Raw genomic sequence first — 26,745 nt, 5'->3', positions numbered from 1 at the left:
TGAAGTTGCAGTACGTTGACTCGAATCCTCTCTAATTACATGCTGTATATATTGCTTGGCTAGCAGTCTTGTTAAAAACTCATTGTGTATAACCAAAGCCTTTAAAAGATGGTGACGGTGTTACCTTAACTGTGACCAGCAAAAGGATTTAACACCCACAACGTGGGGAATCCAGTGCAATGGAGGTTAAAAACTTCCCAGAGGACTATAATATTAACGTCTTTAGGTAACTCTACACTTATCATAACTACACTTATCATAACTCACCCTCCGACAGCATAGAGTCTGTTTCCAATGGCTGCCACACCCACCCGTGCCCGCCTTGTGGACATGGATGCCACCATGTGCCAGCGATCTGTCCTGGTGTCATATGCCTCACAGTCTCCGTGGATGGCAAACAGGCTGCCACCACCTGGAAAACAAACAAACAAACACCATGCTAACATAACGCTCCACTTAGAACTGTTTTTTTGACATTCCATCAAAGAAGTGAGAATAAAGATGATGGATGGATATGTGGTATAAGTGTACCCTAATGGGTACCTTCAGGAGCACACTGACCAACGGCGAAGAGCACAGGGCTCGCGCCCTCACAGCGTCGTGGGCGCGTCCGACTGTTGCTCAGGACTCCCCTCTGCTCAGGCATCAAGTGGTACTTTAGAGCCTCTATCAGCAGATCCTTGCACTCAGAGTGGTGACGAACCAGCAGCTCTGTGTCAACATTGCTCATCAGAAAGTCTCGCCTCAACAGTGGCAGGCGTACACACTTCATCAGCTGCAGGAGACAGGAGGGGGGGGGCATGTGGTGAATTGTGTTTAAGAGTAAAGAGAGAAAAATAGTATTTAAGGTGTTTTTACACAGCCAAAAAAAATGTGTTAAGTGAAACAAGAAAGACTTACCCAGGGTACATGTTGCCTGCGTCCATCTATATCATGCTTCACCCAGCTCAGGACGGCCCGGTACACCTCCTCTTCAGATGGAACATTTAGATTGTCGCTGGAGATCAAATCCAGGACCTGGATGAACAGAACAGAACAGGAATGGGTTATACAGCAACTTAAAAGAAGAATTATCTAAAATGCAATGTTGCACAATTTAATTAAACTTCAAAAATTAAAATGTATTTTAAAAGAAATTGTTCTTGATAATTATAAATACAAATGTTACAGTGAAATCTTTGCAACCAAACATGTCAAAACACATTGGCCAGAGACAGCATTACTTCATGCTTGTATTTTGCATCCAATCTTGGCTTAGCAGTTGCTTCTTCTTCGTCTTTGCTCAATTTTCCTATCTTAAAAAAAATTATGCTATTTTTGTGTAATTGCGATGACTTTTATTTTAAGCTACCACTACTCGTTAATGCATATCTGTGTGCCACAATGTATGCTGCAATCTGAGTGGCTGGCTGGCACTGTTCCCAGATAAACTAAGCTGGTGTGGCTGGAAGGGAACAGAGCAGACAGCTGCTGTTGCTGCCATCTTGCTTGGACAGATCAGGACAACACTTAGAAGCCTCCAAGGAACACAGCCTCTGTTAATCCACAGTCACACAAATAGATACTGCTCTTGCCTCACGCTGAACTTAGTCCTCTTTCTGCATGCACATACTGCACCAAAGTGTGCATGTGTATGAGTAATTCTGAAAAAACTGGTTCTGTTTATTAGGGGGATAACTGTTCTTGTACTGTGTGATGGCAGAAGGAAGGAGAAAATTATAAATAACAAGCAGTGTGGCCACACTGAGATGTTTAATATGTCAGCACAAAGAGTAATCAGGAAGCATCCATCATGCTTCAAAATGTCCCATGTGGGATGCTGCCTAAGTGAAACATCAACCAAGCTGACTAGTTACATTCGTGTCACGCTTTTCCCCTTCCCTCACAGAAGATGGAATGAAATATGGAGTATATTTCACAGCTCTGTTAGCTCAGTCTTTTGGAGCAGCCAGTACATAAATCCAGCTCTGGTGCAGATTTATGCCAGGTATAGAACATCTGCAGACAGAAAAGGGCAGAAAGCCAAAATAAGAAGAAGAAGAATAGAATCAAAGAAAATGGTCTATTTTTAATCTGCCTTAATAAGCTTAACTTTCACTGTTTTAATGGACTGTGCTCTCACACCCACTGCAGATTCAGTCTGAGGGCTTTAAGGGCCAGAAGCAGAGTGAAGCTTAGTGTTACACTCCCATGGAGCTAAGAAGATAATTGGAGAGGGACGCCAACAGCTATTTGTTTCGTTTTAATTCTCCATCACCTGAAGTGTTTGTTTTAACAGACACAGTTTTATCAATTTGCACCAGTCATTTATTGAACACAGTCTGTGCCTTCATAATTTCTTTAACCCCTGGCTGTTTCTGTTTGGTATGATTACGCTGCAGGAACTTTAACTAGTCAACATTTGGATTGTGCTTTCTGAAGATTCAGAAGCCTTCAGGATGAGGACTGCAGAAGTTAGTATTATTCGGCTGTTTTAAAACTTGAATTTGCAAAGATTTTGTTCTGATCTGTAGTTTTATGGTCAGCATAATTCAGGTCAACAGATTTAATAAATGTTGGATCGCCTGGTTTTGGCTTTGAGGCCCATTTTTTGCACTGCATTACATTTAAAAGAAACAATGATGGTTTCTGTAAAAGCATACAAAAATGGAAAACTAAAAAAAAACTAAAAGAAAAATCATTCTTTGTTCAACTACTCTATTCACTAAAAAGATTTACACCCAAATCCCTGATCCATCACAATTACAGCGTTTAATGCTTTTTTTGTTGTTTTTTTTGTTTTTTTTTAAATGCAGGTACAACTCCTAAACAAGGCGATATCTGCTTCCTGTTGCCTTAATAAGCATGTTTATGTTCAGAGGACTGCACTAGGCTTGTACAAAACTATTACTTAAGAAAAACTCATCACTCTGACAGAAAGGGGTGGCATTTGATTATTCTACAAACTCTGATAGACCACACTTTCTGATAACCATGACTTTCTATTTTTTGTTTTTGACTGGATTGCGGGAGCCAGATATACAGAGTGTAACTACGAGCGCCAGCTGCCTGTTGCTATATAGACTGGTCAAATTGATCCAAAGCATTGCTCCTGTTAGTCTCCCAGCCTCCATGTGGCATGTTTCAGGGAGTAATCCTGTGTTTTATAGCTTCACTTCAAGATTTCCTCAAACTTGCAGCCAAAGTACAGCACAATCAGGATGCCCATCAGGTGCTAGCTTTACCTCACCACTGATCAGAGCCAGTAAATACCATATCATACACACTTAAGCAGGACTGATTGTAAATGTTTCTACTAAATCTGAAAAAAAAAAAAAAGTATAAGAGAGTTAGGTTTTTTTTGTCCACTACAAAAGGGGCATCAGATAACAGTTTGACTAAGTGGTCCATTGAGTTTTACTGGAAATTTAACTTGCCAATTCAAGAGTCAAACTAGCATCAAGCACTGTCTAAGTTCCAAGTATCATTTCCAGCCCCCCACGACCCTGTAAGAATAAACTACTACAACTATGGATAAACAAAACTAAGTAAAATCTCTCCTAAAAATTTGACTGAAATTGATAAAAACTAACATAAAAGAGCAAAAACAGAAACCTCAGTCAAAATATCAGAGGACTAAACAGTGTTGCTTGGTTTATAAACAGTTGAACAACTGTGAAAATGTCACCAGCTTTGACTAATTACTACTTCCACGATTGGAACTGCAGGGCTGTCACCGCTGAGCCCAACAGATGAATAAGTGATAGTTTGGCTGAATTGACAGGGAAGATTAATTGGTCCACAGCTACACAGTAAAATGATAAAACCATAAGAGACAGAGACTGATGACAGGCAGGTCAATTAGAGGCTTTCTAATGAATGTTAAAAACACAAAAGCATGTCCATGACAACTTTCCTTACCTACACATGGTGGTAAAAATTATTCTGGAAGCAGTGATCTTATTAGTGATCACTACAAATTCATATTTTGTTTTACATTTAACAGCTCCAAACAGCTGGTGTTTATGTCCCACCCTGGGGAGACAGAAAGAGCACCCCCCACCCCCCTTACCTGTTTCAATGGCAGGAGCATGAACTCCTCTGTCTTGGAAACCTCTACAAAGTGCTGCAGCACATATTTGTGTGCTGATTTGAGCAGGTCACTGCAGGAGTGTGTGTCAGCAAAGCCTCGGATGCCCAGGCAGTTGGAGGGGTCCAGCTGGCTGAGGAGGAACTTGCAGCAGGCATCCCTCACCCCGTTGAGCTGCAGCAGGCTCGCTGCTGGGAGCAATGTCTAGGAAGAGTGCAGTTACAGGCAGAAATTAACAGAGATGGATTGGGGAGGGGGGGTACGTCACTGTAAATATGGATCAGAATTCAAGTATATAAATCTGAAAGCTTTTACTCTACCTGCACGTTGCCTTCACCTACAACAATCTCTGCAGTGTAGGCATACTGGACCAACTGCTCCAAAGCCTGAGGGTCGATGTCATGAAGGGTCACATGGGTCTGCCGACTTTCAGACATTTCATCTGTATGATCACACAGACGGAGAGCAGTTGCATTTTTCCAGAAAATTGCAACAACTACAACGTTAGCTGATAAGATCACCTCCCTGTTCAATCATGCTGACACACGGCATCTGCTAATGTATACAGCGCTGCTGCTAAATGTCAAGACAGCTCATTTGCCGCCATCTATTTCATGGGTTGTTCTAAATGAGGGAGGTTTTTTAAATTCCTGAATCTTAACTCTCTCTCCATCTTGGTTTCAGCAGACGTTTGCCAGAAGGTTCTGCACCATCAAATATTTCATCTCCTGTTAGTTAGACAAACACATCTGCAGAGCTTTTCTGTTAAAACTGTTCTGGGTAAATTAGTGACTGGGTGAAACAAATGGAAAGCTAGTAACTGAGTTACTAGCAGTGTGGAGATGCAATGTATGATCACAAAAGGTCTTGATTTGAGAGGAAATCAGAGACTGACACAGCTCGTCTGACCACCTGCACACCAGACAGGAACAATAGGAAGGAAGTGTGATGCTAAAATCATTAACTGTACACACAAGTTCTTGAGTCATAAAACCCCAACAACAAACCAAAACATTGTGCGGTATGATATCAGTGCTTAGGCTGTATAAACCATGTGCTGCTTTTTATAACTGATAAGGGATAAGACATTAAAGAAGGCCAGAACAGACAGCACGTATGGCATTATATCAAACAACTTACTGGTAAACATAGCATGGAAGTAGGGGCTGCAGGATGCAAGAACCACTTTGTGGGCCTTGATTTCTTTGTTGGAGACATGAAGCACAATGTCACATAGCAGGCCACGCTGTCGCATCCTGTTCATGGACACGAAGGAATCATGGTAGTGTCGCTTCGAGTTGTGCGAAATGCTGTGGCCATCACGGTTGATCAGCTGCATACCCCCCTCCATCATGATCCCTGATGTTGTGGCCGTTGGTTCCTGCCTGCGCCGCACTCTGGGCACCTAAAAGATTAAGGAAAATGTCAGTGCCAATGTCTTTGGCCCATTAAAATCTTCTTTTGTCAGGTGTTAAGTATTAAGAACTTTATCTACAAGGAGACAAGAATAAGCCATCACTGCAACTATTGTTACCGCCGCTAAGGAGGAGGTCATGCACTAGACAGCGTTAGGTTGTCTGTCTGACTGTTAGCAGCATAACTCAAAAAGGTATATATGGAATAATCAAGAATTGATAAGATTTTGGGGGTGATGGGGATGCAGGATTTTCTAAAGATCAAGACAATTTGACCATTAGAGCTTCTAACTAAAAGGTAATGCCCACAATCATTGACAAAAAAAAAAATTTTCAGTGGCTCTGAGTGCTTCTAGTTACACTTATAAAAACCATCTTGTCAGCAATCACACAAGATCTTGACAGGAATCTAAATACAACTGCAAAGCGCAGTAGCTTGACTGGCCTGATTATGACACTGGGTGTCAAGTCTGATTACATCTTGCTTTGACAGTTACAAAGAGTCATAAGGCACCATTTCTTCACCTGGGTCTAAACCAATCTAAGTCAGTTATTCATTAGATTTTACTTGTTTTTGAAATTGCAGTTTCTTGACTAATAACATTTGCCATAATTGTATGAAATCTGCATTGCATTCTTAGTTCTGTAATAAATATTTAAGATACGTGAAGAAAGCACTGAATGAGGTGCATTTCCCTAGACTAACCCTCCACTACGTGCAGTAAAAGTCTGTGTTGTTGTCAACAATAAAGCCTTCATCAAAAAATAAATAAATAAATAAAATTGTATTAACTATGAGTACTACCCATTAATGGTGGAGGGGGGAAAACAATGACAGAACCCCTCTTTGCAAAGCCTGTTTAGGCAAAAACAAAACTCGGGAAATCTTTAATACACTAAACAATACAATGCACACACAGTTACAGGCACATATTCTGAACAAGCACACACACAACCTCTCATACCACCTGACACACTATGAGTGAGTAAATCTGTTGGGTATTGGGGAAAAAAAATATTTATATTTTTTCCTAATTTAAAAAAGCGTGAAAATGACAAACGCTGAAAGAAATCTGAACAAATATCCAGCCCCCACAACCTCAGCAAGAGAAAATATTGACAGGTTTTAAGTCCAAAATGTGCAACACATTGCTGAAAAAAATCATGAACATAAGAGCCTTATAAATAAGATATTAATCAAATACCCAATTATCTGAATATAAAGGCATTGTGACAATATCTGTCATCTATTCTCTGGCTTTCTCAAGTATGTACTTTCCACTGTCCCACTGACCACCATCTAAAATATCATCACAGCTGCCTGGCGACTAGCTCTGGGTCCCATTTTCCAAAACACAATGGATCTAAAAAAGCCACAACAGCCGTGTTCTTCTATCAGGGAACAGTCTCCAGTCATTCCCACAGGAATAACATGGCACAATGCTGCTAATTGAAACATGCATATACATAAGGCTGACACAACTACCACAATTAAAACTAACATAGTAAAGCACTTGTCTCCTCTTTCCTGTCCAGGGCTCAGAACCTTGGCTTGCATCCTCTCACAGGCTTGGTGGCTGCTGCTGATTGACAGTTTGTGAATAATATTCTTTAAAACGCGTTTTTGAGCAGGATATTTTTTTAAAACCATACAACATACTCCTTGAGTGATTAGAGGAAACACCAACCCCCGCTCTACCGTTTTTGTGTGTGTGTGTGTTATTTTAAATAACAGCAGCTATCAGCTGCTGCAGTAGCAGCAGCAGCAATAGAAAATGAATGTGTAATTTCTTTACCGCTGGTTGTGCTGCAGTTATCCTTGGACGGAGACCTCCTCGAAGTGATGGGAAATAAATCAACAGCTGTCGCAGCCAAATTTGCCTAAAACTGGTACATTGTCTGACTGTATGTCCACATTCTGACTACAGCATAGGAAATATGAAGAAAGCCTCTGTTTTGTGCCGTATGCACTGACGTCAATGCAAAAACAAAAAAAAGACCCGCATGAAAGCTGACATCGGTTTGTTAAGGTGGAGCTTTAACTGCTGTAGGTGGAAATGGCTGCACTATCCATTCCGTTCAAAACGAGTGCCTTAGGAATATAGAAAAGCATGTCAGCAAACAGGACATGTTTTTGCATGAGCAATTTTCAAACCTGTTACAATGATGTTTAAAATTTTATATCACACAAACGCCCTTAAAAGCCACCTTTTGTTTGGTCAGAGTGCGGAAGTGCGTTCGATATATACATTTCTGAACTCTCGCAAAAGGCGGTGCCTGGTGTCCAAGCGATGTGATTAGACAAAACTAAACGCGTACCCGGAGATCGGGAGATTAAATCAAACACTCAGCCACCAACTCATGAATATCACATAAAATAATATATAGATTTTCCCCAATTAAAGCGGTGAATACGTCTAAATGGTTCCTTAATTATTATTATAATATCAGTTAAAACGTTAAAATGCAGTTTTTGGTTGTTTAAGTAAAAATTTGGCACCGTGGGTGCTAGTCGGCTAAGCTAATACTGAAGTTGACAAGAAAATTAAAAGCAGCAGACCATCACCCGCAGCCGCCGTCGGTGTTGATATGGCAACTGTGGCTTCTTTCGGTTTGTATGCTTGCCCAGGTTTGTGGCTGGCTTAAAAAAAACAATAAGCAATTTATAAAACCTCGCTATTTATGTCCGTGTCCCTAGCTTCTTCGATCTCGTGAACGCAGCTGATCATTCAGTTTAAACCTCACGTGCGGCATCAAAACACTGCTTGTTCTTGTAAGCGCATCTCAGACTAAAAATTTCACGGTTGCCGTCAACACATAACAATTTTTTTTAATGTACTATCATACATTTGAATATTTTTTTACTTATTATTAAAATCGAAATTAGCGCGTCTCGCGGTGCTGTTTTGAAAATATTTTGTGTTTTTATGGTTATCTTAATCACGAGTAAGTACCTCGTCAAACCAAAACCCAGGAACCATAAAACCAACTCTTTCTATTTGCACCGGTGGATTGTGGGTATTGGGGTTTGGCGTCACGTTGTGGATCCAGCATGGCAGCGAAACAGAAAAGGTATGTTAGATTTTTATTCGTAATGTGTATTAAATAATCAGTTTTAGCTTTTAATTCAAGTTGTATTTAAGTGTAATTCAGCCAGTTGGGAAACTTGTGAGATTGGCAAGAACGTTTATAACGCGGCGTCATTGTATTTAGCCAATCATAGCGATAGCATACAGCGTTAACGCTAACAAATAGAGTTTAAAGTTTGTTTTCTCTTTGGCAAAACCTGTTTACGAAGATATTTCCAGCCAAGCGTCTAGAGGACATCCAAACATTCAGACGTTTGTACTAACGCTATAAGCTGTAAACGCACTGAACACGTGTGTACCGGATTATAACATATTTTCATTTTCTGTATTTCCTGTAGGAAATTAGAGGACCTCAGTTTGGACGAGTTCCTACTGTCAGGCTTTGACTCTCCAGGTGAAGATGATTCTGAGGAAGAGACTCCCAAACAGAAGAAAAAGAAAAATGTGAACCCTAAGATGTGAGTGTTTGGCTATGTCATCATTTTAGTCCATTATATCTCTTTAAGATATAATCTTTTAAGGGCGGTACTTTGTAACGTTGTGAATTATGGTTTCATAGAGGCGAACAGAAAAGAGGTAAAGCATCTCAACACAAGGAGCAGCTCTGCAGGTTAAAGAATAAAGATCCAGAGTTCTACAAATTTCTGCAAGAAAACGACCAGACATTGCTAAATTTTGATGACACAGACAGTTCTGATGATGAAGATGAGAAAAAATACCATAAACTACCATCAGCACTGGAGGTAAGTCAGTTGCTGTTGTTTTTTTCAAGAGTCTTGCATACTAAAGATTCTCACGCTGACATATTTTACATGTAGGAGGCCAGCTCAGGTGACGACAATGATGATGATGAAGATTGGCCGAAAGGTTCAAAGAAGGCCAAAAAGGCAGTGGAGACGATCAAAGTCACAGACAAAATGATTGAGGGCTGGAAAGCTGCTATGAAGACGGCGCCCACTCCGCGACTCTTCAGAGAAGTTATTCAGGCCTTTAAGGCTGCTGTTGCCACAACAAAGGGTGAAGGAGGCGGACAGAGTCGGTACACAGTGGCTGATAGTTCAGGTAGTTAACAATTTAAATTTATTCATGGATGAATTGCACTTTATTACTTATGTGAAGAATGGTAAGAGGAAAACAAATTTAAAGTTGATGCAACTATATTTGCATTGTCCTGTCACATCTGTATTTCACTTCATTCATTCATTCAGTCAGTTCAATGCATGGCTGATGTCTTCCATGCGATATTAGGGCAATGTTTCAATGACAGTAACAGTCATTTCAAAATATAAAAGTACAATACAGTCATTCACCATTGTTGGCATCACTGGTGAATGAATGTGGATAATTGTTCGGTGATGGTCGGAGAGGCCATAGGCGCGGATTGGCAGCCACGTTTCCGTCAGCTTGCCCCAGGGCAGCTGTGGCTACACACGTAGCTTACCATCACCAGGTATGAGTGAGGAGTGGATGAATAATGGATACACAATGTAAAGCACTTTGGGTGCCTTGAAAAGCCCTATATAAATCTAATCCATTATTATTATTATTATTATTATTATTATTATTATTATTATTATTATTATTATTATTATTATCCCTTTCCATGACATGTCACACCAATGTTTACTTTTGTTTTCTGTCTTCATATATCCTGTGTATAATTTGCCTCTTAATTGTACTGCATTACAAGGTTGATTTATCCTTTGAAACTATGATTCTCCATTTTTCTTATTTGCACCCCAAAACTTCACAAAAGCAGTATCAGGAACTACTGATTTTGACACTTCTTTCTAACCCTCTGAGCAGTTTTCTTCTTCTACATGCCCTTTATGGTGGTGTTAAAATGGCCATTCACCTCTGGTGAAGGACCCACTGCACAAATAGATGAAATTATTAATCCTCTGATAATAAAAATCCTAATATTATTTTCTTGTTATTGTAACTTAAGACCATATCTAAGACAAAAATGAGCAAATCTGATTATAATTCTGGCCTGAAATGTGACTTTAGCTTTAGATAGACAAGATGGATAAATACTTTGATGCCAAAGGAAAAATTTAAGCTTTAACTTAAAAGCTTAAAAGATTTTGTTGATAAATTTAAACGTGCCCATTTTATAATGGCTGAAAAGATATCCTCTAGCTGAATGTTTTGTTTTCTGTTGTCTCTGCAGTGTTCAATGCTTTGGTCCTGTTCTGTATCAAAGATATTCACGCGGCCCTGCAGAGGCTGCTCAACCTGAAGCAAGATAAAGACCAAAAGAAGTAAGAAGTCAGCAATACATTCAAGATTGAAGATCTTTGTCGTTATGCAAGCATAACCAAATTTTGAGGAGTCTATCAGCTTATGCACATATAAATAAGAAAATAGAAATATAACAGGTGGACATAAGTAAAAAAATAAAGATATAAAGGATATAAGAACACCTCTGTATTTACAGAAAACAAATTCACAGCAGACAGTAATATTTACAGGGTGGATAAAGCGAATCCTAGTGCAGCAGTGTGTGTTTGTCTGAGAAGGTGTGACTCTTCAGTGTGTGTGGCTGTAGAGGGTTGGGTGCATGTGTGCGAGTACTGTAGGGGGATGTAAGTGTTGAAACGTGCTGATATCATGTTTTGTTGCTAATCTCAGTACAGCAGTGGAACAGGTCTTCAGCCAATAACTTTGTTTTTTCTGCATGTCATTGAAAGGCTGGTTCTCCCTTCATCTAGTCCAAAATGGCAGAGGAATCAGACTGATATCAAGATGTATCTCAGTGGAGTAGTTCAGGTTTGCTTTGTGATCTTTATGTATGTTTATGATAATGTACTTTAAATATATCTTTTTCTTTGACAGACTGATCATTTTAAAGAGCTGAACATCCATAGTTCTCTTGATTTTCTTCCTCTCCTCCACCTGTAGCTGTTATCCTGTCTAACAGAAGCAACAGTCATCAGTGCAGTCCTGCAGCACGCCAACCAGCTCATATCTTATTACCTTTGTCTACCCAAACAGTGTCGTCACCTCATTAAAGTAAGGCTTGACTGAATAAGATTTTTTTAATCTGTTCATGTAGAAGTGGTGATTTAAAGAGTGGTTCTTTATTATTGTGTTATTTTTGTGTCTAGCAACTAATGAAGCAGTGGAGCACAGGGGAGGAGACGAATCGGGTTCTTGCCTTCCTGGCCCTCAACAAAATTTGCAGACACAAACAGGAAACTAATCTTAACCCTGTTCTTAAGGTAAGCAGCATAACGGAGGCACACAAAGGTAAACATGGCTGCCAAGTAGACTGAAAAAGGAAATCTTAATGTCAGGTTAAAATAAAAACAGAAGCTAAAAACAAATTAAGTTACCTTTTTTATTTGATGGACCGTTGAGGCCACATTTAGTTTCTACAACCAGCGCTGACTTAGCTCTCCCTGCAGCACTCTAATTCTTTTGTCAATTCTCTTCCTTTTTGCAGCAAATGTACATTTCTTATGTCCAAAACTGCAAGTTCACGTCTCCCAACGTGCTTCCCATGATCAACTTCATGCAGAGAACTCTAACAGAAATGTATGCCCTGGACACACAGACTACCTATCAGCATGCTTTCATCTACATCCGACAACTGGCCATACACCTGAGAAACGCCATGACCATGAAGAAAAAGGTTGGTTTGTTTACTCTGTGTGTGCTTAACGAACTCGTCTCTCACAACCTAAAGCATCCAGTAGTAGCAGAGTTCTCTGCTAAATGACGGGTCGGATTGCTGGTATAGCTTTTTGCCGTTTAGATTTTTATATACAAATGTGCTTTATTGATGCTTGTGCAAAAAACTGAGAATTTCATTAGATTTATATGATATGGTGTTTTTACCAACTCTGAGATTTTCCCTTGAAGGAAAAAAAGTGTCTGATTTGAAATGTCTGAATCTCCTAAAAAAGTAATTGAACATATAGACTGAATGCTGGTAAAAGACAACTTAGAGCTTATCTGGTATATTTAAATGTTCAGCACACCAGCTTGATCTTCTGATATTTTTCTTTTATTGTTGCTAGGAAACCTATCAGTCGGTGTATAATTGGCAGTATATTCACTGCCTGTACCTGTGGTGTCGGGTCCTGAGCACTTTGCACCCCAGTGATGTTCTTCAACCGCTCATCTATCCACTTTGCCAAGTCATTATTGGTACCATCAAGTGAGTAGAGTCTTGTATTATTTCACTTTCAGTATGTTTGGTCAGATGCTCAATAAAACAGTAAAACCTCCAGATTGCTTCATTGTCCAGAAGATAAAGGATATTATATTTGTTTAAAGAATAAATAAATAAAAGAAATTAACATTAGTTTTTTATATACAGTATCTCACAGAAGTGAGTACACCCCTCGCATTTTTGCAAATATTTCGTTATATCTTTTCATGGGACAACACTATAGAAATGAAACTTTGATATACAGGACACCAAACTATAAAAACTAAACTTCGATATTCTGTATGTCAAAGTTTAATTTCTATAGTGTTATCCCCTGAAAAGATATAATGAAATATTAGCAAAAATGTGAAGGGTGTACTCACTTCAGTGAGATACTGTACATCAGAAAACCTTGCTGGCTAATCTATTTTTTTTTTAAACGGGGATACTTTGAGTCCAAACATTGACAGTTTCACAAGAAAACACACCAACTGACAAGTGATAAAAAAAATTAATAATGATTATAACGTTTGAAATACATGGAGTAAATAAAATTATCTTAAAAATGTTCAACTAATATAAAATTATAATTGCAAAGCATTTTTTTAACATATTTATTTATTTTTAATGGATATTGTTTAGTGATATGGATGTGTATGCATTTGTGTTGTCGGTGCAGCAAAATCCTCTGTCCAAGACCAATTTTTCCCGAGTGAGACTAATAAAGATACTTTAATATAAGCAAAGACTACAGCTCCAGTGCACTTTTTGCTTTGGTAATTAAACTTGCAAATTATTATTTAAAATAAGTAGAATTTGGATTTAATTGGTATTTTTTTAACTGTATGTCTGCAGAGGAACACCTTTTAGACCATGTTGTATGAAGTTGGTAGAATTTGTAATAATAGTCTAAATTAGTCATTAATTCATACTTTTATAAAATTTTTAACCTTGCTGGCATTTACTTTCCCTCATCTGTATTATAAGACTGTATCATTTGTGTGAATCCACCAGACAGCCATACATTTTATCAACAGAAGGTGGAGACACTGACCACTGTTTTTCCTTTCAGGCTGGTACCTACATCAAGATATTACCCTCTGAGGATGCACTGCTGCAGAGCTATCACCCTGCTCTCTAGCAGCACCAACACTTTTGTACCTGTTCTGCCTTTCCTATTAGAGGTAAGACCTCACCTCAACTCCAGTAACCACCGCGCAGAGCTTGTCAGGTCAGCACCGCTTAAAGAGAGTTGAACCGAGCTCGAACCAAAACTCAACCTCAAGTCATCAGATAGTTTACAACCAGCTAGAATCAACAACAGCCAGTTGGTTTCTGTCACAGATGGAAACGATGAAAAGGTGGATGTGATGAAATGTTCCGTCAGTGGTTTGCCGTGGAAAAACATCAGTGGTGTGTGAAATGCATTTTGGTCTCAACGGCCACAACTGAAGGAGCTCAGAAGGAAACATAGAAGAGTGGAGCCACCTTTTGTTATCAGACCAATCACAGGTCACCAACTGACAGCATTTCTCCAGCTCAGGTGTTAGGCACATGGCTGTATGTGCTTGTGCGTCTTTTGTATAAAAGTGTGCAAGTGTTTGCTCATGCTGAGGCTTTGTTGTGGTTTTCAGGAGGAGAGTGGTGTGCTGGCAGCAGCATCAAGCTCAGCCCACTGGGAGTGGTCAGTGGAGGGCTGTTTGTGTGTGCTTACTGCAGTTTGACCCACGCGATAAAGGCACAGTTGTGGTTTTCACTCTGGTCCTAACACGCAGTGGAGACCACATCCTCTCTGCCTTTGGCCCACTACACACCTCCCACCCCCCTTTACATATGCACTCTTGGAGCCCCCTCCCCATCCCCCAACAGCAAGCTGTGTTTATTTGTGACGCACAGTACTTCCTGTGTTTTTTCTCTCTTACTGTTCCCCTTGTTAAAGGCAGGCTGAGGTACGCTGCTACTGTTTTAATTAGAGCAGCAGAAGCAGCCCCCTTTCCTCCTGCATGTCTGTGCCTGTGTGTGTTCTCGTATCTCCGAGGGGGGTGTATGATTTGGAGCTTCCTGCTTCAGTAGCTGTGCTGTGTTTGTGTGTGCAAGCGCAACAGGATTGGCCCGTGCTTTCCCACTTCCCCCTGGCTCCCCCGCAGACCGCCACCACATCCTATGTTTGTACAGACAGCACCGGCCAGGAGCGTTGCTCTATTGCACACACAGAGAACATTAACGACCACACACACACACACACACAGAGATAGAGGGATTCAGAAATAGCTCAATACACAAATACAAAACAGAATTTCACTTGCACACTGTGGGCAGATGTGAAGCTAAAGCATTCAGACAAATGGCCCTCACATTGGCTAAAATGTGCTTTCACAGTAAAAGATAGAAATGTTTTGTCTTGGTAACACTTTTTCTTTGTGGTAATTGTCAAAATACAGTCAACATGCAGCAAATGAGGTTGTCTGGGGCTGTAATATCTCTGGTGAAAAAGTGATGATTTGTATTTATGTATGTAAGGGCCTGTTTTGTTTCATATAATATGGGTTTACATGAAGTACATATTAGAAATCGATGAACAACAAAGAATGTTCATGCTGCTTCATTAATGTATTGCTTTTGTATAAACAATAATTGATCTGTAGCAACACATTACATTCACAAATGTGTTCTTTGGTTTAGAAATGAGGGTGCAAAAACACAACAAAAAGCAGTTGACACAAAAGCTGCTATAAGTTTATGAATTTCGAGTTGTGTTAGAAGGCAAAGATTGACTCTTCTGCTCATCCCATTCTGAGTAGCTGTTAGCTTGAATTTCACCCTGCTTCTTATCGATGAAGCAGGTAAGACATTGACTGCTCATAAGTACTTCAGACAACCTTGTTTAAAAAGAAAAGGAATATATCTAATGTATGCAAAATGCAGCTTCCAGTGTATTTCTATTTGATTTTTGATCAAGAAGCGTATAAATTGCATAGCTTGTAGTTAAGGACTGGTTTGAAAATTTGTAAACCATTTTAACCTTTTTATAAACTCCTTCAGTCAGCACATTGACATGGTACAAGAGAAAAACAAATAATTGTTTAATAGATGATGCAGTTTTGGTGTCATAAGTCCTACTTGTATGTTGCAAAGGAAAAACAACAATAAAACATTTATTTAAAATAACAAAGTAATACAGTAATATTTTTGTTTCCTTTATCAGATGGCTAAATGATTCAGAAACTGATTGAAAAGCATTTGATCCACTCACAGTCATTTAAAGTATTTCTAGACTCTCAGTTTGCTCTTATTGAATCCTGATTTTATCAAATCACCATTCAGATAACTTAAAGTTGTCTGTACCATGATCTCCTTCAGAGTACGTTAAAGGAAGCAGAGTGTCTTGGCTGTTTTTTTCCAGTACACTATTTGTGCGCTGGACTTAACATTTGGTTAGCAGGTTGATTTCTTTCCTGTACATGTATCCCGAGACAAGGGGTCAAGTTAAAAAAAAAATAGCCGGACTGAAGTCTAATTGCTTAACCCAGTTTTGTTGGGTGTTTTTAATTATTATTTTTTTAAGAAAAAAAAGAAGCATTTCTTTAAATCCTCAACTTAAACAGTGATAAGAAACTGTAAGTAAATAAAATGTTAATTTAACTTTTATGCTGACTTTGAGAATTCTGCTTTCTGAAAATGTATTTGTTGCCTTTTTTTGTACCACTAAAATCAGAGCTCTTTGTTTATACTTTATGCCTCTTTTATAGATCTTCCAGGAGGTGGACTTCAACAAAAAACCTGGCCGGATGAGTAAGAAACCCATCAACTTTGCAGTCATCCTGAAGCTGAACAAAATCAACCTAATGGAGAAAGCCTACAAGGTAAACCTAAAGGCCCATTTGTGCTCACTTAAAAAGCAAATGGGTATGCCTATTTCAAACGTTCTCATATGTCACCGCCTTAATACATCCATGTGTCTTTTATGTTGCCATGGTGAAGTCAATCCATCCACTAGTGGGCTGTGCTGAGTTCAGAGTTCACTTCCGCTTTGTGATGTCAGTCTCAGACTCTGGTTGGTGGCAGTAATGCACCACTGTAAAGTTGTTTGCAACGTCCCAACACACCTGACACACTCACACAGCCTTTCTTCAAAAGCTCCGGCCATGTTGCCCATGTCTTCTTCTTCCTCCTCTTCCTATTCTCTGGTTGCATGTTGGCTATACTGCTCAACACTGTCCCCACTGTTTCCACTGGTATTGCTCATTTGCTGCGTCAAGGGACTCATCCACAAGGGCACCGAAAAGGTACCAAACGTAAACGATACGAGATGGAAGAAAGTGTCCGTCTGTCTGCGTGTTCGTCTTCTGCATCGAGCATAAATGGGCTTCTACTGTGATCATCTGGGAAAACATGGGTGTTTGTGGCTGCTTCTTTGCTGCATTTAGAAGAAGCAGCTGATCAGATGAGTGGCTCACTCAGCTTGTGTTTGTGAATAAGGGGATTGAGGGCAGCTCTCACAGCCCCTTGTCAGGGCTCTATAACTGTCCCTGAGTCGCCACAGTCAGTGCTGTAGCCAAGAGGATTGCAGGACGGATCTCTGGGATTATCCCCCACACTCCGCTCGCTAGTACTGTGTAAACTGCTGTCACCTGGGCAGCTGCCTCTTAAAGACGCAACAACCTCGTTTGCCTGAATGTGAAAATGTGTTGGTCCAAAAATGTTTAAAAAAATGGCTTTTCTAATGCCGCTTTTAAAGCTTAATTCTCATTGGTATCAAGGGGCCTCCTCTATGTATTTTGGTGTTAAAGTAAAACACAAGGTCAGTTCCTGGTTGGTATTCCTTTAAAACGAGATCTCAGTTGTGTAATTGTGCAGCTCAGTTTTCCTTTTTTGTTTTGTTTTTGGATAAAGATGCAAGGTTTGAAATGTTGTCTTGAAATACTTTTCAGTTTTATATCTGCAGCTTGTTGTATTCAGGTGTAATTTTGAGTGTGTAGTCTGCACAGTGGTCAATGAATCACTTCTTTCCAAGACTCAGCTAATTGTAGTCTTCCAAATGCTGAATCTAATCAGATTTTAGCTGAGCTGCAATATTGCTTTTCTTCTTTTTTTTTTTTTTTTTTTTTTGCTGTTCTTTCAGTCTAGTATCAGGTGGATGTTTGTTAGCTTCTATGATTTTTCAGACTGACTAGTCTATGCATTCAGCAGTGGCTGATCAGTGGACACAATTGCTGCTGTTAGAATTGGAGCGCCGAACACTTCATAGGTGTAAAGTTGATAATATCATCAGCTGAATTTTTCGTTTGTGTAAAGTGTGAATTTTGCTGCTCAGTTTCAAGTTGTTTTTCTTTTTAAGGATGGGTTGATTGACCAGCTGTACGACCTGATACTGGAATACTTCCACACTCAGGCCAGCACCATCGGCTTCCCCGAACTTGCCCTGCCCACCATCATTCAAGTATTTCCACTTTTCTTTCTTTCTTTTTTTTGACTTGTGTACAAAATTAAGACAAATGCAAAGTGAATTATTCAATCAATACCAGAGTTTATGATGTGTGTAGATGATTTCAGGACCTGTGAGTCTGAATCTACTTAACTCAGAGAAAACAACCACAAACCCTCCACTGGAATGTATCTATTGGATGGACAGGTTCCTTTCCCCCATTCATGCTCCTTCTTATGCCCATGCAGCTTAAAGCGTTCCTTAAGGAGTGCAAAGTGGCCAATTACTCCAAGCCTATGCGCCAGCTGTTGGAGAAGATACAGGAGAACAGCAGCTACATCACAGGACGTAGACAGAAGGCCGCCTTTGGAGTGGCTGATGCTGCCGCTGTGGTGAGTGTCGGGAGATGGTGTGAAAGACAGAAGCTGCATTACCAATAATTCTTTAATCTTTGTGCATTTTAAAGTTAGGAAATAAGGATTATAAAGAGGAAAGTGTTCCTCATTTGCAGAGGTAAGCCAAAGATAATAAAAATATGTGAAAGTGCTGTGAGTTTGTGGAAGTCTCTGGTGAAATTAAACCTTCATACCTAACTGAAGTGTTCAGGTCATTTTACCAACACCAGATGGGAAAAAGACTAGACTAGATTTCAATGTGTTGCAGAAATTTGGGATGGCTTAATCTGTTCTTCAATTATGGATTTAATTTAGATTTTTAAATTAACCCCTTGAAATCCTTCAATTTTGCCTAAAACAGTTTTTTTTTTTTTTTTTTTATGGGTAAGACTTGTTGAGGACAAACTATTTTACCCAATTCATGTTAATGTAACAGGACTGTTACAGGACTGAATTTACAGTTATGATTGTAGCCTGAAATGGTATACACATAATTCAGATGTTTAAATTCTTAACTTTCCACTGGCGTTTAACATGTGTGGGTACTTGGAAGTGAGACCGAGTAAAATACATATTTATTTGTCATGTGCTGCCCACAAGACATCTGGTACCAACAAGCTTTAATTATATCTAGGGTGCAGTATTACAGTTTTTACCTGACTTTTTTCCTGATGTATCATCCCCCCTCCCTAATTTTAAAGGAAAGCCCTACTACAACATTATAATTTCCCTTTGGGGACTAATTAAGTATTTTTTAATTCTTAATTTAATTTTCCTTGAACATGGCTCCCATCACACTCAGTTTTTTAATTTCAGCTTATTTAGCTGCAGTGTGATTTTATTAATTCACCTTATAAACCACTTACCTCCTGTATTGTGCCATTTGGCACATTTAAAAGGCTTCAGACTGCCTGCTATGTTGAGACACGTGTTACTTCAGAAGTTAATTCTCTGAAAACGCTGCATGCTGTGCAGACAGAGAACAGATAGACATCAAAAGCCCTCATCATTGTATGTTGAAATATTACAGATTTAATACTTAGATTAGTGTTACTCATTTACTCACAACTGTTGGTAAACTGAAAACTTTCCGATCTAAGCTTAAAACTAATACGTTTGTATTTTTAGTATTCAGTTGAAAAAATAAAAAGGGTTTAAGTATCCACAAAAGACAAAACTCAAATTAAGTATACTGGCAAATCTCACCATTTTTCTCTTTTTATTAATAAATTAGAGCAGCTTAGGAGCAGATTATTGTCACTTTGCCAGTTTGTGGTTAAATGGTGCCAGCTGTGAGGGGCATTTATGATTATAGTACATTCAACTCGGTCAACTTGACGCAGCTGGTCCATGTTATTGATGTCTTTTGTTTACTGAACCACACTCGTGGGACATTTTTTAGTTATTAGTGATCTTGTTATGGTGCATTCCAGTTGACTCGTAATTCTGAGATCCCGAGAGTAAGAGACGTCATTACCAGGTGGTTTGCCTTCCCGCTGCACCAACTCTGAAAAAATAGACATGTCCAAAACAGCTAATATGTGAGCATCTACAATCATGCAATTAGAAAATCACAAACCGGTTGTAAAAATGTGCTCCATGAGAACAGCAGTTAATTTTAGTCATAAAGATTAATAAACCATTGATGCTACGTTCTACAAACAACCCTACCTTAACATAATTATTAATAACAGCTCAGTGTTCATTACACTCAAAACTTACTGGACACAAAACATATTAGAAGAAATTTAATAAAGACAACAGTGAACTAGAGTTGGTACTGACTATAGCCATATTTAAATTTGGAATCTCAGAGTCATCTGCAACTTACAAGTTCTTCGTTCGAACAAATGAGGTCATTCCGGTGAAAATTCCTTTGGAAAACGTATTCTGAAATTAGCTGGAAAGCATGATTACTGTCTTCAGTCATAACTTGCTAACTAATAGTCAGTGTCTTATTTGAATATTTGCACACAGCTACAAAAAAAGCAGAGAGGTCCAGCAGCAGGGCAAAGATAATCATTGGATGCAATGGTTTTGATGGAGTGAACTAATTAGAAATACAAACATTGTCATATTAATGTTCTGTACATGTCTATCCTACGCTCTCCTGCTGTCATTTCAGTAACAATACAGGTTCTGAAAAACAATAAGGAAGTTGAGAAGCTGAAGAGCAACATTTCAGTGCCCGAACAAAACTCTTTGTAGAGGAGATTCTTTTGATTCATCACCGTAACAAATTGCTGAAAAGCTATATTAAGCATAGTTCAAACTACTACATTTTAAGACCAATTTTCACTTGGAATACAAATGTTGGAGGTTGCAGAGAAATGGTCCAGATCTGAAGGAAAGCAGATGTTCGATTGGCAGTTATCCATCACTGTATTTGAACGATTCAAAGACCTTATTTAACAGGCTTGCAGAGACATCCCGGTCCCCAGACTGAATACCTATCCTGTTTGATATTAAGTGAGCCAAGAGACCGGGTCAGGGGATAACAGTATGGAGAAACCAAGAGAGAAACATAAAGAATATAGAGCATACATATATGGTGTTTCCAGTTTGCAAGAAGAAGACAGATTTGAAACTTTGTCTCATGGTGTCACGGTCATGACCAGAGAGAGACTTGTTTGCGTGACGGCTTGAGTAACTCGATAAAGATGAATTAGGCAAGTCAGGAGTTTGTCTCGCACATCTTGGACTGTGTGACCTCCATCCTGTTGCAGACCAGCTGCGTAGTGTGGACAACACACCAATATGACAACACTGAAGATCTTGTTGTCTAAGCTAGACTTGACCCAGGTGCTTTAATAAGGAGTGAACTGGGAGAGCGTGAGCCAAATTGGAGGTGAAGGATCCTTACAATAATACTTTTTACTGAATTGCAAATACTAAAACCTGAAATTTCTCCTTGGGGCTGTAGTCCTGTTAGGGAAGGTGCTGCAGGCACAACTGTTAATGGTAGACAGTTCACTGTCTAAACTCTGAGCTGGGCTAAGAAGGGCCTTGTGCTTATTTGAAGCTCTGAAAGGCTTTTGAACCAGAGGCAATGCTCTCTTAATGAGTAGCTATTAGTGTATGTGTGTGTGTGTGTGTGTGTGTGTGTGTGTGTGTGTGTGTGTGTGTGTGTGTGGGCCTCTATTGGCCTCTTATTATGTTACCTGTCCCCACACTTTTTTTTTTTTTATGCACCTTGACTTTACATGTAGTGTTTGATATTTAATATCGTTTAAGGATTAAATTAATGTGAATGGCAGATGTGTGTGTGTGTGTGTGTGTGTAAAAGCGCAACAGTTCAGACGGCAGCGTGCCAACGTCTGTCGCCTCGGCTCTCTGCTCGGAGGTTGTTGCTGTCGCCATGGCACTGACTCCCTCTCATCGGGGCAGCATTAGAGGTGTCACTGCAGGCGAGGGAGACAGGACGGCCCCTCTGCTGCCGCTGTGGAAAGGCCACGGCCCCCCTCCAGCCACCAGACTCCTGCTGACATGTCACCCAAGCTGAGAGCAAGCCTAATTAATGATGCCCCGTTTATACCGAGGTCATGCTCTGGTTTCATTTGGCACTCTTTCATCTGTTGATGGAAGTATCTTCTTTTGCCTTAGACTGAATTTAAAGGGTAAAGACAGTCCCTTGTTTTTGTTTTTTTTTGTTATGGTTTCTCTGTGTTTGTGTGTGTGTGTGTGTGTGTGTGTGTGTGTGTGTGCGTGAGGGGGGGGGGGGGGGTGTCAGCCATCTTAATAGCTGCACAGCAAATTGTGATATATGTGTAAAGCTAACGGGTGCAGGAGGCCGTGGTCTGTTTGGTCTATTGGATTTGTCGGTCGGATAATGTGATTGGACCTAATCAATATCATCCTCACAGACCTTTAGGGGCTGTAGAAGATCTCTTCTTTCAGGCTTCTTCAATCTGTTTGTCTTCTGTATCTTTTGACTCCCATCATCAATTTTTCTCTTTTTGCTTGATGTGCTGTTGAAAGCCACATTTATTTGGATGATTTTAGAGCCCAAATAAACCTGCTGAAAGGTTTAAAAGATTGTGTGAAATCCTTGTTATTAAATCTAATAGAAACCTGTCCACACCTCCACATAACTTCTACATCTGTGTTCTGTCAGGCGGCCTGGGAGAAGCAGACCCAGGAGGAGGGAACTCCGCTCAGCAGGTATTACAGCCAGTGGAAAAAGCTGAGGGAGAAGGAGATCCAGCTGGAGATATCTGGGAAAGAAAGGGTAATTATCTGACTGATGAAACACACCATCTTTCATCTCACTCATCATTAATCACTTCTGGTAAAAATGTTAACATTTCCTACCAGAATTGTTCTTTTACATTAATAACAAAGCAGTCATGCTCCACATTTTACTAGCAGGATGGTTAATTCATGATCAACACAGAAGTCATGAAAGTAAGTTTGTGTTGTTTTGATAAGATGGAGGATCTAAATCTGCCTGAGATCAAACGAAAGAAGGTTCAAGAAAAGAAGGAGGAGGACAAGAAGGAGTTTAAGGATCTTTTCCAGTCTGACAGTGACTCAGATGAAGATGACACAGGACTCAAAATCAAAGGCAAGTGAACTCTGGCATACAGGTTTTCCCCAGGCTTTGAAACTGAATATAGATATAACAGCTTCATATATACTACCCATTCTGGCCTCCAGGGGGCTGTATTCTGTCACACCAGGCTAAAAGTAAAGTTAAAACTTTGTGAGTGTGTGTGCAGCTCACTGCCTTAATGTTTTGGCTTCATGAGGCAAATCACCTGCAGCTCAATTGCCACGAGGCCCTGATATTACAAACATACATTCTGGGGGTGTCTGGAAATTAAAATTAAATCCCAAGTGAAACTAAAACAAAAAATCTCTCCTTATCAGACAGTTTGGTTCACTGCCCAGCAAAAGGAACCAGCTCATCCTTTAAATTCTACCTGTCTCGTCCACTCAGGGTCATCCACAGGTCATAGGTAGCTGCAGCCTCTCTTTCATAGCTCTACGCTCGGACAAAAAAAGCTCCAAGGCCACAGAGGAAAGAAGTAGGCGGCAGGGGGATTTTTTTTTAATGCATCTGGACTTCATTGTAGGGAGAGTCCCCACAAACGGATGGGCAGCTGCCGGCAAGCGGCTCCCCCGCCCTCCACATCTTTCGTTCGTCTTTCCTCCACCCATAATGCTCACGCACACAAGCTGAAACCCCCCCCAACAGGAAGTACAGGCTTGGATCCCAGCGGGGGTTCCTAATTCAAACCAGCTCACTGGAACAGCCAGAGGTGGCCGCTCCTACTCCTCTCCATTTTTTTTTTTTTTTTTTTTTTTTTTTTTTTGTTTCCTCTTTCTGGCTCTGTGGGCTTCAACTAGCGCCCCCCGCATTTTCTCTCCCACACCCACATACACACATCACAAAGATGATGCACAAATGCACAGCCACCATCTCGTCAACTAGTCCTGTAGAGCCTAAAGCTTTTGCACAGCTCACCAAAGCTGTTTGTGGTCTCACACGCTCTCGGAAAGAGGGGGAGTCTAAGAGGAGGAGGGCACTGATTTAGATTGATGAGTATATGTTTGTGGTGTCCATGTGGTGGTAATAAGTCATCTAGGTCATTTAGGAGCAACCTCAGAGGCACAGCTAAAATCTGCTCGTACCGTGTGAGCTACAAAGAGTGTAAGCTGCGAGAAAATGTTTGTTGTCTTAAATTCAGATGGGAGGAGAAGTACCCGATGTTTTAATAGATGCTGTTTACTTCTTTGTGTGTGTGCATGTGCACTTAACTGTAAACTGTGTGTGTGTTAGTGTTGCACACAGGAAGTAGCTCTGCTTTGCCTCTCTCCATCACACCGTCAGCCTCTCATCGCGTCTCAACTTCAAAGCCTGTGGACCCCAGTTGTCCCTTTGGCTATGCAACACACACACACTCTTTCGCACTACTCCAAGGATAGCATAACACAAGTTCAGACAAACTCCCAACTTCTCTTTAGCACACACAAACACACACCAGCAGGCACACACCAACTCTGCCATCATCATTGCAGCTCTGGAACCTGCCTGCTATCTCCATTTGCTATATTTAGGCCGTGAGCATAAGATTTCTGAAATTGCCAGTAGTAAACTGTCATGGGTGTTTGTGCAGCAGCAGCGGTGCCTGTAATCGACTCTCAGTTCCATCTCAGGAGGAAATAGACACTTCCAGCTGCCTCTGATACCTGGCCCACATATCCACGTCTCCAAAGTCTAAAAGACGTCAGCAATGCACGAGTGCAAACTTAGGAATATCTGAAGAATGTAACACTAGACAAAAATCAGTGGGGTGTGATGTTTTACACTGTTTCCTCTCAGGTAAGAAGAGCGGCGCTGGATCAGATGACGACGATGATTTTGAAGATACTTCTGACTTGAGTGATGACGAGGGGATGGAGGAAGGAGATTCAGGTCGGTATCCAATCATCAGTATATAAACAGAAACAAACCAGGAGTTTTCAGACAATTTAGATTTCCTTACAGTTTTTTATATTTGTTGTGGAAAAGAGAAACTATGCAGTCAGTGCATCTCATATGTAGGCAGGCTGGTTTTAATGATAAAAGCCTGTTTTAAAATTGCTTCAAGCATAAGCCAAGTGTCATTTGAAGATAGGCTCTAAAATGAGGATTATCTTGGGTTGCATATTGTCAAGTGAATGTCCAGAGTTTTTAAATTGATAAAGTTAAACAAATAATTGAAATGACACATAATTGACACAATTCCTAATCTTATTAATAGCAGTGGAAAAAGGGAAAAGATTAATTGTTAATGGAAATATTTATTAGGCTTATTTAGGTACTATTAGATTTTTGTGTTTAAGTGCAACCAGAACATCAGTATTTGTGTGGAAATCCTCCACATGTAATTCAGTCACTGAAACTTTTTCATTTTATTTTATTACTTTACAAATTTACAGAAAAAATTTGTTATGGAAAAAATGGAGGATGTCTTCTTAAACAAGACTTTTAGTGGTCCTGTGATATCAGTTTTTAATGCCACAAAATGAGTGATAAATCTGACCAACAGTAAGCACATTTACTTGTCATTTGAAGAAATAAAAATATTGGTCTGACCAAAATTGGTCTTTTAAAATTGCATGCAAATTTATTTTAGTCTAACCCATATTGTATAAAATCGAAGCACTAAAAATGGAAAACCAGCTCATTAAGGCTCTCTTGTTTAAAGCACACTAATAACATTTTTTCAGTTGATGCTGTGATTTTATAACCACAGCATCAACTGACAAAATCACCATTCAGTTAGCTTAAAGTAAGTCCAGTGTTGACATGCTTGTATACCGGCAAACGGACAGTGTTCAGATTAGAAGGTCAGGGTACTTCTGCACAAAATCAAATGCAATGTTAAAACTGAGCAAGAAGGTTAGGGGGGAGTAAAATACACATAACTAATTTCAAGAAATAAATTCTTTATCCTCTCTTAATTCAAGTATACTATAGTCTGAAATACTCTGTTTTAGCTTCTGTCTCTTTAAAGGATACTTCCTAGAAACCCTAGTTTACTCTGACTGGTCAAACACAACTTTCTTTGTTTAAAGTGAACACATCCCATCAGGCAAATGTGCTTCAAAGTGATGTCATTAAGTAAAGGAATAAAAGCCTGGACCACACAAGTGGTTCAAGTGTAGTTTTTCTGTAGGCGAGGTTAGTTAACCTTTTTACTGCTTTTATGTTTGCCAACTAGAACCTTTCACATGAATAGAGGCAAGTTTACAAATCAATGAATGAAAAAAGTTAAAAAATGCTATTGATGTAAAATGTTTTTAATAGAGATTACAGTACTGCACTGTAAAAAAATTAATGTTATGTGCTTTCTGACATGACCGTGTAAAGTTTATTCCTGTCTGTATCCTAGGTGATGATGATGGCGAGGATGAAGAGGAAGGGGATGAAAAGGCCTCCACTGCTCCTCAGCCCCTGTCCTCTGCTGCTCTGATAAAGCTGGCAGAGGGAGATGAGGATGTGGTGGAAGACCTTCAGCTGTCTGACGATGACTGATTTTCATGGAGCTTGTCAACACTCTCTCACAATATTCATACTTCAGCTATTTTTTGTTTTGACTTTTGGCTCTTTGCTATACAATATTTGACCGATTTACATGTACAGCACAAATGAGGTCATCATGTAATTTTATATGGCATTGAAACTTAAAAACAAGTTCAAGACTC

The 26,745-nt window shown here is 39.7% G+C and overlaps 2 protein-coding genes across 7 annotated transcripts in view; one reads left to right on the top strand and one right to left on the bottom strand.

The window, feature by feature from the left end:
* Positions 1-8,480, bottom strand: part of klhl17 (kelch-like family member 17) — a 14,184-nt gene extending 5,704 nt beyond the window's left edge. The window contains exons 1-8 of one of the 6 annotated variants that reach the window (XM_042003203.1): positions 8,439-8,453; positions 7,281-7,576; positions 5,210-5,474; positions 4,390-4,511; positions 4,052-4,273; positions 901-1,017; positions 544-775; positions 268-412 (exon numbers count right to left, since the gene is read on the bottom strand). In XM_042003203.1, coding sequence (XP_041859137.1) covers positions 268-412; positions 544-775; positions 901-1,017; positions 4,052-4,273; positions 4,390-4,511; positions 5,210-5,423 — 1,052 coding nt within the window. In that variant the 5' untranslated portion in view covers positions 5,424-5,474; positions 7,281-7,576; positions 8,439-8,453. Of the gene's footprint in view, positions 1-267; positions 413-543; positions 776-900; positions 1,018-4,051; positions 4,274-4,389; positions 4,512-5,209; positions 5,475-6,986; positions 7,114-7,280; positions 7,577-8,044; positions 8,170-8,438 lie in introns of those variants that run through there. The other 5 variants (XM_042003202.1, XM_042003198.1, XM_042003200.1 and 2 more) reach the window with 5 other exon arrangements.
* On the top strand, positions 8,182-26,745 carry noc2l (NOC2-like nucleolar associated transcriptional repressor). Its single transcript, XM_042003197.1, has 18 exons — positions 8,182-8,556; positions 8,912-9,031; positions 9,133-9,316; positions 9,392-9,635; positions 10,747-10,837; positions 11,267-11,345; positions 11,478-11,588; positions 11,684-11,797; positions 12,022-12,210; positions 12,599-12,738; positions 13,805-13,916; positions 16,482-16,595; positions 18,071-18,172; positions 18,406-18,549; positions 22,667-22,780; positions 22,981-23,116; positions 24,878-24,970; positions 26,433-26,745. Exons 1-18 carry the CDS (start codon positions 8,537-8,539, stop codon positions 26,573-26,575), a joined length of 2,250 nt encoding a protein of 749 aa, XP_041859131.1. The 5' UTR covers positions 8,182-8,536; the 3' UTR covers positions 26,576-26,745.

This window comes from Melanotaenia boesemani, chromosome 13 (assembly GCF_017639745.1).
Source record: "Melanotaenia boesemani isolate fMelBoe1 chromosome 13, fMelBoe1.pri, whole genome shotgun sequence".
In the NCBI taxonomy this organism is placed as follows: domain Eukaryota; kingdom Metazoa; phylum Chordata; class Actinopteri; order Atheriniformes; family Melanotaeniidae; genus Melanotaenia; species Melanotaenia boesemani.
Note: the sequence above shows the minus strand (reverse complement) of the source record. Positions and strands in the feature narration are given on the sequence as shown.

Excerpts from the sequence above, each read along its gene's own strand:
- noc2l (XM_042003197.1), top strand. The coding sequence starts at position 8,537 with ATGGCAGCGAAACAGAAAAG. Across the intron at positions 9,317-9,391 it reads AACTACCATCAGCACTGGAG|GAGGCCAGCTCAGGTGACGA; the intron begins GTAAGTCAGTTG and ends TTTTACATGTAG. Across the intron at positions 23,117-24,877 it reads CACAGGACTCAAAATCAAAG|GTAAGAAGAGCGGCGCTGGA; the intron begins GCAAGTGAACTC and ends GTTTCCTCTCAG.